The 15,553-nt window shown below is 39.2% G+C and overlaps 1 protein-coding gene across 1 annotated transcript in view; it reads left to right on the top strand.

Annotated features, from left to right (window-relative positions):
- Positions 1-8,809: 8,809 nt before the first annotated feature.
- brinp2 (bone morphogenetic protein/retinoic acid inducible neural-specific 2) overlaps positions 8,810-15,553 on the top strand; it is a gene marked incomplete at both ends in the record, with an annotated part of 120,949 nt that continues 114,205 nt past the window's right edge. The window contains one exon of the mRNA XM_079243633.1: positions 8,810-9,186. Coding sequence (XP_079099759.1) covers positions 8,810-9,186 — 377 coding nt within the window. The remainder of the gene's footprint in view (positions 9,187-15,553) is intronic.

The following is a 15,553-nucleotide window of genomic DNA, read 5'->3' as shown; positions in this document are numbered from 1 at the left end:
TCTTATGCTGGAACATGGTGTTCGTTATAGACAATCCATGACGAGCACAGAAGTCCAATAACAAAACACCATTTGGGTTCAGAGGGGGGGGACCATGCCTCCCAATCACTCCCCTCCAGGTCTCACTGTCATTGCCCACGTGAGCATTGAAGTCCCTCAGCAGAACAATGGAGTCCCCAGAAGGAGCACCCTCCAGCACTCCCTCCAAGGACCCCAGAAAGGGTGGGTACTCTGAACTGCTGTTCGGCGCATAAGCACAGACAACAGTCAGGACCCGTCCCCCCACCCGGAGGCGGAGGGAAACTACCCTTTCATCCACCGGGGTAAACCCCAACGTGCAGGCACCAAGCTGGGGGCTGATGAGAATGCCCACACCTGCTCGGCGCCTCTCACCATGAGCAACTCCAGAGTGGAAGAAGGTCCAGCCCCTCTCGAGGGTACTGGTTCCAGAGCCCAAGCCATGCGTCGAGGTGAGTCCAACTATATCTAGTCGGAACCGCTCAACCTCGCGCACAAGCTCAGGCTCCTTCCCCACCAGAGAGGTGACGTTCCACGTCCCTAGAGCCAGCTTCTGCAGCCGGGGATCGGACCGCCAGGGTCCCCGCCCCTTGCTGCCGCCCAGCTCACATTGCACCCGACCCCTACGGCTCCTCCCGCAGATGGTGAGCCCACGGGAGGTGGGGCCCATGTAACCCTTTCGGGCTGAGCCCGACCGGGCCCCATGGGCGAAGGCCCGGCCACCAGACGCTCGCTCTCGTACCCCGCCTCCAGGCCTGGCTCCAGAGGGGGGTCCCGGTAACCCGCGTCCGGGCAAGGGAACATTTATGCCCAGGTTTGTCATCGTCATAGGGGTCTATGAACCGTGCTTGGTCTGGTCCCTCCCCTAGACACCTGTTTGCCATGGGTGACCCTACCAGGGGCATAAAGCCCCCGACAACATAGCTGCTAGGATCTTCGGGACGCACAAACCCCTCCACCACGATAAGGTGACGGCTCAGGGAGAGGGTTTGATCATGTCTGGTGTTATAATTCATTTTCCTCATCAGATACTTTATTAACATTTAAATGAGCATTTTATGTCAGTTTCTATAACAAACATGCAGATCAATCCTTTTTTATTGTAAACTCTGATAGATGATGAACAGCTATATGTTTAAGCAGTGGCATCAGTGGGCTTCCATTTGCTGACTGGTGTTTTCCAAGGCTTCATCTGTCTTCCTATAAAAGGTGAAAAACAGACAGTTTTGATTAAAAAAAACAATTGTTTTTTCTTACATAAGTGAATTCAGTATATGTGAAACTTTAGTTTCATGAAAGGTACTGAAATAGTATTGCAGATGGATTTAAATGAAAGTTGTTGAAGTTAAACTTTTTTTTTTTTTTTTTTTGTCTGATCTTTGTATTAATTTTTATTGACGTTATAACATGATAAACAAGATTCCTTGAGATTGACAGCTTTATTTTGCGAGTGTTTTACCTTTTAGCTCCGCACAATGAAGATGTAAATCTGTCAACAACCTCTGGTTCTTTCTCTTCTTTGCAGGTTTGACGTCTTTCAGCTGTGAAGCACCTGATGCAGCCATTTACTTTCTTTGGAAGAAGCACATAGTACCTCTCATTTAATCCTTGAGATTTACTTGAAACAGGTGTCTTTGTGAGAAATAATGTTCTCAACAGCTGTATTTATTTTTGGGCCCCTTTTTGACTGCTGTTTTTGTAAGATAGTAATTTACGCCTTCAGTTTGGTTTTCCAGTTTGTTCTCTTCAATAATAAGTTGTCAAAAGATGACTTAATTTAAAGATAAGCCAACTTATTAATACATCATGATCAGAGGGCAAAGAAAGAAAGAAAGTTCTGCTCTAACCAGGATGCTTTGTAACGTGTTACTTAAAATGTCCTCTTCCTTTGTGCTGCCATTGAGGAGCTCCCATTGACGTGAGCCAAAGAAGAACACAGTGTCTCATTTCAAGCAGCCTGGTTTTGCAAAACTCCTCCAGGTTACAATACTTGGTAGAGTTACCAGTAAAAGCTGAGCACCCGATATGTGTGGTGGAGGGTTATGAAATACACTTCATATAGCTTTATTTCACACCATATAATTGATGACAGCCTGATATTCATCCATGCTGAGAAATCTGGCTTCATTTGCTGTTTAATATTCACATCCAAGCCAAGCTCATATGAAAGTGAAGACGTGAGATCCACTCCCTTTTGTATTTTTTCCTTTCTTTTCTTTTGATTTATTCCATGCATATGCTGTCTTCCCTTCTGCTGCTCTCTCTTAACCTCCCTTTTCATTTTGACTGTCATGCTGTTCTTGTTTGCATCCGTCCTCCTCCACAAGCGTTTGTCCAGATCACTCATCCCCACACTCCGGCCTACCTCTCTGCCCCCCTGCCTCCAAGCCTCGTTGTGTGGTGAGCAAGCCTGAATTTACAAGGCGGGAGCTGGAGCAGGTGTGCAGCTGGTCGGTTAATGCTGCTGACTCGCTTAAACACTGAAAGGTTAGCTGTGAGCTGGTGGGGTTGAGAAATACAGCTGGCCTCTAATGCGGATGGACCTCCACCAGCTCTAATGACTGCCAACGGCCCACCCCAAGTGCTTAGCAGCATATGCACTCACTAATATATACAGAAAGAAATGTTGGATCGCCATGACTACACATAGGCATGTACAAATGAAATAAGAATCACATAAGTGTGCCAGAGCCAATAAGAACTCTCGGTTGTGGTGGTCGCAGCACATGGATAGAGAGCTGATGTATTCTGCTGCTGGTCTCTGCAGCACAGAAAAATGAAGGTTGTAAATTTATCTGACTCAGCCGGGACATTGGCTTCCCTACATTATTCTCTGCCCTCCCCAGCTGGAGCAGAAATTACTTGAATGAGTCAAGAGGTCATACAATTTTCTCCTTGGCATTTGGCTTAGACAGTCAGTTGCTTGGTGAGACCTTTGAGGGAAAAAGTTTGTGTCTTCTTTCCCAGGTAAATATTTCCCCGTCAGTGTGTCTACCTCCCCATTTCCAGCGTTCACTACGTGTCTTATTTCCCACTTTTCCATCTTCTTCCATCTTGAGCAAACTTGCCACAAGTCTTTCTTGCTAAGACCAGTGAGGGTGATGGAGAAAAATCCATTAAGCATAAGTCTTGGTTCCCCTTTACTCTGTCATTCTGAGATGTTATTTAAGTGTGACACGTGGTCGATTTTTCCATTCCACCTGGATGCCCTCATACTCCCTCTTCCTCCCTACCCTGCAGTATGGATTTAAGATGACCATGCCTTCGTACCTTACCCCTTGCTCTCCTAGATTTGTTGGAGAGAAGGGTAAATAGGCAAAGGGTGTGTGAATAATGCAAGGCTAACATTAAATGTCTCTTTGTCTTGCTGGCATTCTCAGCATGTTTTATGCATTTTATAATTAGCAGTAGAGTCTCAGAGGAGAAAGAAGCCTGGCAGTTGCGGTGAATATTTATTTTTGAGGAAGGAAACCTTTTAACAAGTTATAGCATCCTATCGGAAGGCAAATCTTGTGTATGTTCACTGAATAAACATTATATGGATAAGCTACTTCAAAAAGACAGTAAGACTTTTAGAAGTGATGGTAAATCACATTGACAACCAATTTAAAGTTGTCAAGTCTTTAAAAAAAAAAAATGGAAAACTTTAACTCTGTCTTCAACTTAGCATATGCTTTGGTTTGACAGCTAAAGGAGCAAAAGGCTTTATTGAACTTTCTGCTACAGAGCTCTTTTAGATGACCGACATAGTCAGCAAAGACAACTTGGTAACTTTTTCTTTTGACAAGGTAAAACTTGCTCTACAGTGGTTAAATACTAAATACTAGCAACTGTAACATCATGGGGATACATAGTAAGAAGCTCCTCCTAGTGGCTCCATGTTGAACAGCAAATCTACAATACATTAGATGGAGAGCGCAAATGGCCAATAGCCCTACCTCACAATGTTAAAAAATCCTTAAGAAAAATCCCTGGATCCAAACGGTGATCGAGATTTGCACCAACAATAAATCAATTCTTCTATTTTTACATTTCCAATAACTCCTTAAAATTTCATGAAAATCTGTCCATAACTTTTTGAGTTATTTAAAGGATTCTTTAACATTGTGAGATGGGTCACTGGCCTTTGGCAGAGGGTTGCGCTCTCCGAGTGCTTTTCTAGTTATTATTACTTTTAATTCATATTTATTTGTTTATTCTGTTGAAAGGGCAAGTAAATTCTGACTCATGAAAAACCACTGTTTTTTCTGCCATCATGTTTTGTACTGGACAAAAGGGTAAAAAACATTTTAATGTACATTTACATGCCTGTATATATATATATATATATATATATATATATATATATATATATATATATATATATATATATATATATATATATATATATATGTCATATATATATAAAATATGTCATAATCCTACATACATGCATTTTTATGTTTATTAATATACATCATTCCTTTTTAAAAACTAAACTAAACTTTTTTTTTTTTTTTTTTGTCACATCATTTTTTTATCCATTAGAACATATAATAGCAGAATTTTTTTTTATCACTGAATAATATTTACCCAGACACATGATGCGTTCACACACACACACACACACACACACACACACACACACACACACACACACACATTCATAGTTTGGAATGAGTAATTTAATTTAGCTTTTTCTGCAAATGTATTTAGCTGTTGATTTATTTCTCTCTGCATGTTTGGAAAGCAGTCTTTCTGAAACCTAACCATTACCCACTTGAATGACTGTTATTTTATGCTTCCTTTCGTCTAAATTACCAAGTGTATTTAACTTTCTAACACTCCCAGTCAGGTTTCTGAAATTGGGACATCGTGTTTACTTGCACAATAACAGCGAATCCCCAATCATAACCGGGACACTTACACTACTTGCACAATTATTAGGCAAATTGCATTTTTGATGATTAATTTCATTCTTCAGAAACTACAGTGCTCTCAGTCAATATTGGATGTTTTGAATTTCAAAGCTAAATGTTTCACAGAACAAATGTGAGGTTTTTGTACAAGAAAAATGCAAGTGTTAAGTATTAAGAGGAAGATTACTGGAAAATAAAAATAGTAAAAAGAAATATACTTGTTCATTTGTTCTCTCAACAAGAGGCAATGTGCCCTCTAACTGAAGCTGTTATGTCGAATGCCTTTTTGTAGCCGTAGGGTTATAATGGTGTCCCATGCAATACTGTATGGGACCCTACAAAGTGTTCGAGAGACGAAGGGTCATGTAGTGTTCGTATGTAATGGCAGATGTTTTCAATTTGAATAAAATGGGGGACAAGGGGTGTGTTTTCAGCCAGGGACCTTTTCTAGACTTAAGATGGACACAAACAAATGTTCCAATGTTTTCTTTCTGGGTTTAGGAAAAAGTATATTTGGTAGAATTAGAAAACAAAAACAGTGGTTTGTGCTGAGAAACTTGTTTTTCCAAAGTTTTTTTCTTTTTTTATGAATACCCTTACTTCGTACCTCTGGCGTGCAGTTCTTCTCCTGAACACTAGAGGCTACGTGTTCTTTGAACGTGGTTGTAAAGTAGTCCATATCTGCCTGCATGTGCATGCATATTGGCATCATGTGCCATTCAAGTAAACATTAGAAAATATGCACTTAAATGATGCAGAGAAAGCATGAATATACAGAAGTTATTGTGTAAAAGTTTTCATAAAAAAATGTGTTTTTACTTTTTTTTTATTTTACAAGTGCTGCCATCTTTTGTATCAGTTTTGTATTGGTTTTCTTCATATTTCCCACACACTCCCAATAGTTTCATGAAATGCTGCAGTGTAAACATTTAAATGAAATCTATGTCTCAGACAGAAAGAAAAAGTATTGAAAGATTGATGTTAGTTTCACAACTTTTTAAAGCTATGAATGAAGTTTTTCTGACTTAAGTAAGAAATAAATCCCCAAATATATGTATGAACCATTTTAATGGAATCCATTTCATCAAGTTTCGATTCTAATTTTAAATCCAGACATGAATGTGCTTGACAGATGACTTTGCTATTCGCCATTTGAAGTCACAGTAATCTCACAGTACCATGGGTGTAAATTAAAAATGCAGTGCCTCCAGTAATGTTTTTTCAAGTCTCAGCCTGCATCTTTCCACCTGAAATTAATCCTTTTTTTTTTTTTGTATAATAGACAGGGAGTACTTGGGATCCCAATTCATTGAAAAGCATCTGTGGTGCTATGTTCAGTTGCTGTTCTGGAATGCTGATTTGTCCCAGTACACTTCTCCCAGCGAGTCATTAACACTAAAATGAAGCGCAAGTCTCTGCTTCTCTGAAGGACACTGTGAAGTCTTTCTAATGTGTCACTCTCAGAAAAAAAAAAGTCTTCATGCAGCGATCTATGTTTGTTTGGGCTGTCTAATAAAAGCAGCATTAGGAGGTGATGTTTGATGTTCGATACTGAGCGCTCACACTCAGGCTGTAGTGTGGCTCGTGCTGTTAACGCCCACTGCTATTTGTGGAGGCGTGTGATGACATGCTTGTCCAAACACACACATCATCAAGAAGTTGAGAGCTGTCACTGTGGTATCTCCTCAAACGTTTGCCACTCTGTGTTTTACAAGTGCTACTTCAGATAGATTTCAGTCCTTCAAAAACTTTTTCATAGAGTGATTCCATATTCAACCTTTTCAAAGCTCTGTAGCTGTTTTCATCATCATTTGACAGCTGTGCCATTTCGTCCACATAACCGATGTTTTAACATGCGTTGGTCCAGCAGTACTTTGACAGTCTTTTGCACTTTTCATGCACTTCAGTGACACCAGGAATGCTTTTAATTTGAAAACCTGCAGGGGGCTTTCTGAAAAACAGGGTTTTGTTCCACATAATGTTACAATTTGTGAAAGGAAAGGAAATTATATTAAAGGACAACCTGTGCTGAAATCACATTTGCATCTTTACAAAAGGAGCTACTGGAGAATGCCTTGCATCATTGGGTCATGCTCTGTGTTTTATTGTATGTAATTTACACACTGTTGTTACAAAATGTTCAATATACCAGCAAAAGCAAACAAGTGAGATGTTTAATACTTCTTCAGCATTTGCTTAGTGACACAAAAGTTAAGAAAATTAAATCTTTTGGTAAAAAGAAAAAAAAAACTGATTAATTTTCATAATCTGTTTAGGTTCATCACTGACTCCTGGCCATATTAACATTCATTCATCCATAGTTCTTTTAAAAACATTACTGGTCATTTAAAACAATAATAAACAGTAGGCAATGTTTTGAGCTTATTAAGATGTTTATCAACAGAAAAGTATGTTAAAAATGGTCAAATTAAGCAATTTTATTATGAAATAGCAATATGAAGATGTTACGTTTTGAAGCAGTGACATATCATTGCTATGTCAACGATAATAACCAGGATTGGATACAGATATGGTTTTGTTGATAACAAAGCCATTATCAACTGTTTGCCACTGACCAATACATGACTTGGCAGATACAACAGGTTTTAAGAATTAACATGGCTGCTTTATCTCTGATGTCCAGAATAGAATAAATGTTGGGTTTAGTGAGTGACTTTGTAAACTCTTTTCAGATTATTTGAATAAAATCAAAACTGATACAAACAGAACACCAGTATGCAACTTGAAATTTCTCATCCATTTTAGCACCACCATATAAGAGACATCATGTTCTATGACACTAGATGGAGTGGCGTTATATACCAAAAATGTGTTTTGTTTTTGGCTTTTTGTTTTTTTAAGATAGCTGATTTTCTCATTTTGTCTCTTGCCCTTACTCCATACTCTTCTACGTACTCCATACACCAGAATGGTATTAACTAGTTCAGAAAATTCCACAAAATTTCACTATGGAAGCAGCCATAGAGACTCTGTGTACACATCTGCTTGCATAATTATAAACTGAGCCTTCTTCAGCTGGGGTTTTGAACTGTTCATGATCTTTAGATGTGCAATCTTTCTCCAGAACAAAGTGCCATTGGTAGTCCCAGAAGGCAGATGTAATTAGATATCTCCTCTAAGTGAGTAAAAATGAGTAAAAATCCAAACTATTGACCCCCAGTCATGCTGTCAGAACCATATTTCTGTCATGTTTTGTTCCTGTGAGGAATTCCAAATGGTGAAAGATGATGCATTCATATCCTTTTGGGGATGGCGTGCCATCCATCTATACTTTGATCAGGAGAAAAAATCTAGAATAATCACACATTATGCCTTTAACAGTAACTGGATCTGAAAGAGCAGTGAAACTGCTGTAGTGTTATGTGGTAGCCGAAGTCGTAACCAGACACTATGCTGATTTTTACTCTCATTTTTAACGTGTCTCGAAAATTGTATGGTTTCCTTTTAATAAAAGCCGTTTTTTTCATCTGTTTGATTTTGTTTTATTGCATGAGAACTTTATGGAAGTGAAGTCAATTCCTCTTTGCTGTCTCCATTTAAACAAGTGCTTTGTTAATAATAAAAATCAATTTGGAATCAGACGTTTGGAGAATATCCTTCATTCTACGATTGTGTGTGCCATCACGCAGTGATTAACATTAACTGCTTAATTAGCACTTTGGGAGGCTTTATGCTGCCTTCAGAATCACAATATGTGGATAGCGACGTCTATGACTCACAGAAAGCTTTGAATAATCAGGTTTGAAGACAAGCTTCAACATTGCTATTAGGAAACTGAAACCATTTCTTTCTCTTTCCAACTCAGGCCCGCAGGAGGTGACTGTCAGAAGAAATGCCGGTCCCCGGTGCCCTAGTACATCACCACCGGGACCATGGCGACTCCTTGGCCAATGAGAAAAGAGAGGTGCTCCCATGGCTGCACCATCTTTGCTAGATGGTCAACATCCTCCTTGATGCTCTTATGGTTGCCTTGGGCGTTGCTATGGCTGCCATGGCCTACTCGAGCTGAACATGTTGGCAGCGGCGGAAACAACGGGAAAGCCATCCACAGTTCGCTTTCATCTCCCTCATCCTCATCATCCTCCACGTCCCTTTCCAGCTCCTCGGCATGGGGATTCAACACGAGGCAGAGTGGAGGGCAGCTGGACTGGCTGCTGTCCGAGAAGGGACCTTTCCACAGATGTCCAGAGTACACAGAGTTCAGAGAAAGGTTCCAGCAAGGGTTTTCTACCAGATACAAGATCTACAGGTGATGGCCATGTTCATCTGTATGTGTGTGTGGGTGTGTGGGTGTCTTTATTGGCTTGGAGGAGAGCAGCAAACAAAATGAGACTGCACTTAGATCAATAAGCGGAGGAGAAAATAGCACTCTCACTCAAAGTTAAGTGTGAGTCAAGGTACCTGCCTGTTCCCTGACAAGTGGTGCTTGCCTTCCATTTCAGATTATGACCTTTAAATATAAAACGACTTTACTAGGGACCTCTTGTCACAAGATGCATATCTTTGAGCTCAGAGGAGTAAACCAAAATGACATTCTCAGGAAGAAATAAAGAACCCGAGAACAGTGTTGTAAACCAGCAAAAAGGAGAAAATAAGAAAAACAAAGATCAACTGCAGACAGCTTGCCTGTTCCCTCACATAGAATTTTTTTTTTTTTTTGTAAAATTATTATTTTTCTTTTACTGCTGTCTTCAAAATGACTCTTCAAAAAGAACTCTTATTGTTTTTTTTAACTTCTCTTACATCAAGTTTAGAATACTTACACTTGCTGCTAGTTACACCCCAGTCATCCAGCCATGACTGTACCACGGTATTCTTAACATAAGTTTGAATATACTAACATTAACATCAGAAAGATTGCAGAGAAAATTTACTTTTATGCTAAATTCCATCTAGAGAAATCATGAGGCTATTTAGGAAAACATGTACTGAAACAAAGACTACTTCATGTCTTTACTTTGAGATTAAATTTACTTTGATGTGCTGTTGTGAGTCATATGGTCCTAAAGTATCTTGAAAATATCCAGTAGATTAAACTTGGACGATTAAAAGCTCTCACTGTAAATTTCAGTGACGTAATGAAGCTTGTGTAGGTTGTGATTCAGGCTTTTTTTTTTTTTCTTCAATCCCACAAACTTCTCATTCAGTCTCTGATTCATGAACTCCGTGGGTGCAGAATAAATGTAATGCTGCGACTTAAAAGACCATTTTATGAGAAACCATCACGACTTCAGATGAAATGTAGAAATCGCCCTCAAAAAGTCTGTTTCTGAACGTCTCCAGTCCCAGCAATCCCCATGCAAGTGAAAAATTGAACAAGTAGCAGCGGGCAGACTTTGATTCCCCCTTCGCAGTTTGCAAGCAGGTTTATTTATTCATGTAGTTTATTACTCTTAACCAAAGATGAAAATCCATTCAGTGTTTGAGACTTGGAGTGGACTGCACCGTGATTTTAAGTTAGTAATGATTTAAACTAAGGTTAGTGAATTAGACTGTGAAAACGGCATTGATCATTATCTCTTATCCTGCATCTTGCACGGAAAATGGAAACCATCTAACACCGCGGCTAAGCATCATGGCCATTATCTGTTCGGTGCTTAGAGAAATATTGTAGTTAGTCAAGTGAATCTCAGCTGGTTAAATTTCAACTCTGTTCTCTTCTTCTGAATGTGATTAATTCTGCTGCTTTTGAATGCCTCCTTTTTGTTGCTTTTCATCACCACTTTATCACATCTTTTTAAAGCACCTTTCCGGTTTTCATATGATTTTTATCAATTCATACATTTCTTATTTTAGATTATATGAAATAAGATATACGCATGTATGTTATTTCACATTTGTCCCTCAACACAGGGATGGTCAAACATACAAATAAAGAAAGCATTTTACATTTATCCCACTGACCGTGAACACTTTTTGAACAATTATGGTATTAACTTAATCTTAACAGGATTTATTTAATGATTTCCAGCTGCAACACAAACATATACAGAGGGAAACCAATAGAAGCTGATAAATCTGTGTAATACATCATATTCATTTTAGGGCCAACAGTTTTCCTGCAGGAGACTTTGTGTGCCAAGCCAGCTACCTTTTCCATGTCTGGAGGCTGCAGACTGTGTGGCTGTAAAGGATGCAGTGGAATCCTGGACCAGGACCAGAGATTGTGTTGGCTGCCGTTATCATTATGCTGAAATAAATTGCAAAATATCCATGATATGCACAATGACAGCTGAGGCTGCAATTTAAATTTCCATTTAGTCAACTTGAAGGCCATAATCCTGCAGGTGTTCCATGTATCCATGCTTCAACACACCTGACTTAAATTAACCAGTCATTGTGCAGAACTAAATAAGCTATTGGACCCAAGACTGGAGTGTTGGAACAGGGATACATCAAAAACCTGCAGGACAGCGCCTCTCGAGTAATGTCTCATGTTCTCTCTCATTCTGACTGTTTTTTATTATTTTTTTGCTTTTATTTGAAAAAGTCACCTGAGTGTGTGGATATATGTTATCACCTGGTTGGCAGTTCTTTAGTTCACTAAGCTGTAACCCGGTTGCTGTTCCAGCTTTTTTGATACTCCTCTGGTGACTTAGGCAGCAGGAAGTGTGAAAAATATCCTCCTTTTTATAAAAAAAGAAAACAACACAAAGTGTTTCATGTGATCGGTTTCTTCGTTGTGGGGTCTATTCCCCCGTCAAACATGACACAAAGGCAAAACAGATGTCTACATCTATCTCCCTCTGTCCCTTTCTGTAGTCTTTACTTCCTTTCTATCTCCTTCTGCTTCATGTTGAATCAAACAGAAATGGCAACATCACTTACGGATGAAGAGGAAGCGTTGCGTTAAATCATATTTGAAAGTTGCGTGACATGAGTCGAAGATGACTCCACACTTAGCAAGGGGGACACCTGGTGATTCAGTTCTCTTAACTTTCTGACTGTAGAAGCCCGCCCCCCCGTTTGTCATTTTTCCTTAGCAAAGGTAGCAATCAAACACGTTAGCTTAACATGGTCTACAGTACAGTTGTGTCATGGAGCTATTGCTGTATTTTCAAAGCTTTACAATCGTAATGCATTTTTTTCTTGAGGCATTTGTGAGTCATGGGTTTCAGATGGTTGCCTTGTTTAGTCTTTATGTGGCATTTTTTCCACCTTCATGTGCACTTACTGCCTGAAAACAACCAGCAACTCTGACACAATGAACACTGTACATGAAAGCATGCAGCTGACAACAGGTTTATGTATCTATATTTGAAAATCTTCTCTGCTTAATAATTAAGGAGGCCTGCCTGTTTTAGTATTGTGTGATAGTAAGACAGATGAAGGTTGGTGGTTCCAGACGTTAAAAAGTTTTTAATTTTGTCATCATCTTAGCAGGAAAATGTGGTCTGACATTATGCTTCCCTATAGTTTATTTCCTGTTGCAGATTATTCAAATATAAAAAAAAGGTGATTTCCAGAAGAAATTTTTGTTTGCCACTGATCTTTTTTTCTGTTTAGTATGCTCATGGCATGGTTCAGTCATGTTGAACAGTCAGACTGCTGCATCTTATTTTTCATGTTTGCTGTCCGAGTCATTGCCACCTCCTTTGTGTGTATGTACACTTTAAAACAAAAATCTGAAAATTCTGCTATTGTTTTTGCTTTTGGTCTGCTGTATCCCCGGCTGCTCACACCGACAAAGTCCTTCCAGATCTCAACCAGAGCATTCTACCTTCTAACCATTATTCAAGGACACAGCACAAATCCTGCTAGTTTTCTATAAGACCAGATGCATTTATGCATTTATCCATTTATCCATTTAGTCTTGCTCTTTTGCAGCTGTCTTTGTTTAATTGCAGTCTCATTATTATTATAATGATATCTTACAAAAACAACCTTGCTTATGACTTATGATATGAATAATGAAGCATTTTTAGTTTGGAAATGAAAATGCTAATCAGTGTAATTCTATGTGGGATGGGAAAATGTTACTTCTCTTAAATCTGATCTGTGATTGTGAAGCTAATGTATGCAACATAATAATCAGTGAATAGATGGATGAAGGAACTGAAAATCCTGATTAAACACATAATTGTGCACTTAGACTAAAATCCGCACTTTGTGATTATTTTATGTCATTGAAAAAGAAATCCTGTGATGAGTCATGGCTAAACACTGACTTCATGAGAAATGCATTTCCACCAATTCTAACTGAACCCATGTGACCTCGCTAATGCTAATATCTGATTATCACTAAGGAAAACAAGAGCTGACAGGCCTGTCTTTGCATTAGCTTTTCACAGTGCAAGACTAAAATTGTCTGCTCTCATTAGCTTTTAATCAAGGATAATGAAGATATGAATACAGTGTAGACACATTTTCCTTGGGTAACCCAAATCTCCTGAATCATTCAATGTCATCAAACATATCTTCCATAAGATATATCAGCTTGAAACAAGCTGAAGTTGTAATATACGCATTTTCTCTTCAGTTTTCTGTCCTGTCCTTTATGGTAGTGCTCTTTGGAGAATTTCCACTCCAAACTCCATGCAACACTGTTGCAAGCAGGGTGTCCTACTGTGATAATTATGTACAAGTTTAAATTTATGAGGTCCAAATAGTTACAAGCAGACAGTTGGGTGTGAACATGTCCAAGAAAAGGAAAGGGTGCTCTTAGTGTGCAATGGTTAGTACCTATCAACAGGTGTCCAAGAAGGGACAGCTCCATTACTCAACAAGATATTATCTGTAATGTCTTGTAACTTACAAAGAAAGCGGACTTAAAAGGCTTGCTGCAGGGTTTCTGGTGGAAGACAAGATTAAAGAACATGAATTACAAGCCAGTTTGCCAGGTCCTGTGGTTTTTGGGAGTGTTTCAGATCTAGCAGTAGTAATGCATGCTGACGGCATGACTTTAACTTAACTTAAAAAGTCCTAAAAATTTACTTTCACTTTGCGATTTTAATATCATTAAAAATATATGTTCATTTGTGAAGTGTTTCTAAAGAAGTACAGGACACTTTACAGAATGAAAACAAGAATAAAAATGCAATATACATTCAACGATGGAAAGAACAAAGTGTGTATATATATATATATATATATATATATATATATATATATATATATATATGCCAAACGGTGTTGGTCTGTAAGCACAACCCCACCTGTGGACATCAGGCCCTCATACCACCCTCATGGAGTTTGTTTCTGACTGTTTGAGCAGACACATGCACATTTGTGGCCTGCTGGAGCTCATTTTGCAAGGCTCTGGCAGTGCTCCTCCTGTTCCTCCTTGCACAATAAAGGAGGTAGCGGTCCTGCGGCTGGGTTGTTGCCCTCCCACAGCCTCCTCCACGTCTCCTGATGTACGGGCCTGTCTCCTGGTAACGCCTCCATGCTTTGGACTCTACACTGACAGACACAGCAAACCTTCTTGCCACAGCTTGCAGTGATGTGCCATCCTGGATGAGCTGCACTACCTGAGCCACTTGTGTGGGTTGTAGACTCCGTCTCATGCTACCACCAGAGTGAAAACACTGCCAGCATTCAAAAGTGACCAAAACATCAGCCAGAAAGCATCGGAACTGAGAAGTGGTCTGTGGTCACCACCTGCAGAACCACTCCTTTATTGGGTGTGTCTTGCCAGTTGCCTATAATTTCCACCTGTTGTCTATTCCATTTGCACAACAGCATGTGGAATTGATTGTCAATCAGTGTTGCTTCTAAGTGGACAGTTCCACTTAACGGAAGTCTGGTTGACTTAGAGTTACATTGTGTTGTTTAAGTGTTCTCTTTAACAGCATATATATATATATATATATATATATATATATATATATATATATATATATATATATATATATACATATATATATATATATATGTATCTTGGGATACAAACAATAATTTTAGATAATTAAAATAATTAAAGGTGCCTCTGAAAAGTGGTATAATGAAAATGAAAAATATGGTATAATGATTATTTTTCTTTAACAGCGTCAGTTTGAACAATCAGCTCTATTTGGGAGAATTAAATTCCAGAGGGTAGGGGTAACAACTGAGAAAGTTTGGTTGTCCCAGGCTCTGTACTTACTCATGAAGAGAATAGATATAAATTTGGTGTCAAAAGAGGGGAGATCACAGGAAAGTACATGGTGATAAAGGAGATCAGTCAAATAGGAGGGAGCCAGGTTATTTAAGGCTCCGAATGTGAGGAGGAGGATTCTGAGTTTAATTGGTTGTTTAACTGGAAGCCAGTGGAAGGTCTAGAGAACAGGGCAGGTGTGGTCAAGGGAAGTGGTGTGACTGAGGACATGACCGGTAGAGCTCTGAATGTATTGTTTAAAAGCTTTATAGAGGATGCTGTTGCAGTAGTCTGGATGTCACTAAAGCATGGATGCCTGTCTTCAGCTGCAGAAAAGGGAAGAGCTGGACAGACAGGGGCGGTGCCCTTCAGGTGGAAAAATGTTGTTCTGGTGATTTGGTTACTGTGTTGCTCGAAGGAGTGGTTATTTCTGAGGTTTTGGTGATGGACAAAAATAATCATGTTTCTTTTATCGGCACAGAGTTTGAGATAGTTTCCTGTGAGACAGCTAGACAAGTTGAAATGAGATGATGGAGGATTT

This window comes from Telmatherina bonti, assembly GCF_933228915.1.
Source record: "Telmatherina bonti genome assembly, chromosome: 7".
In the NCBI taxonomy this organism is placed as follows: Eukaryota; Metazoa; Chordata; class Actinopteri; order Atheriniformes; family Telmatherinidae; genus Telmatherina; species Telmatherina bonti.
Note: the sequence above shows the minus strand (reverse complement) of the source record. Positions and strands in the feature narration are given on the sequence as shown.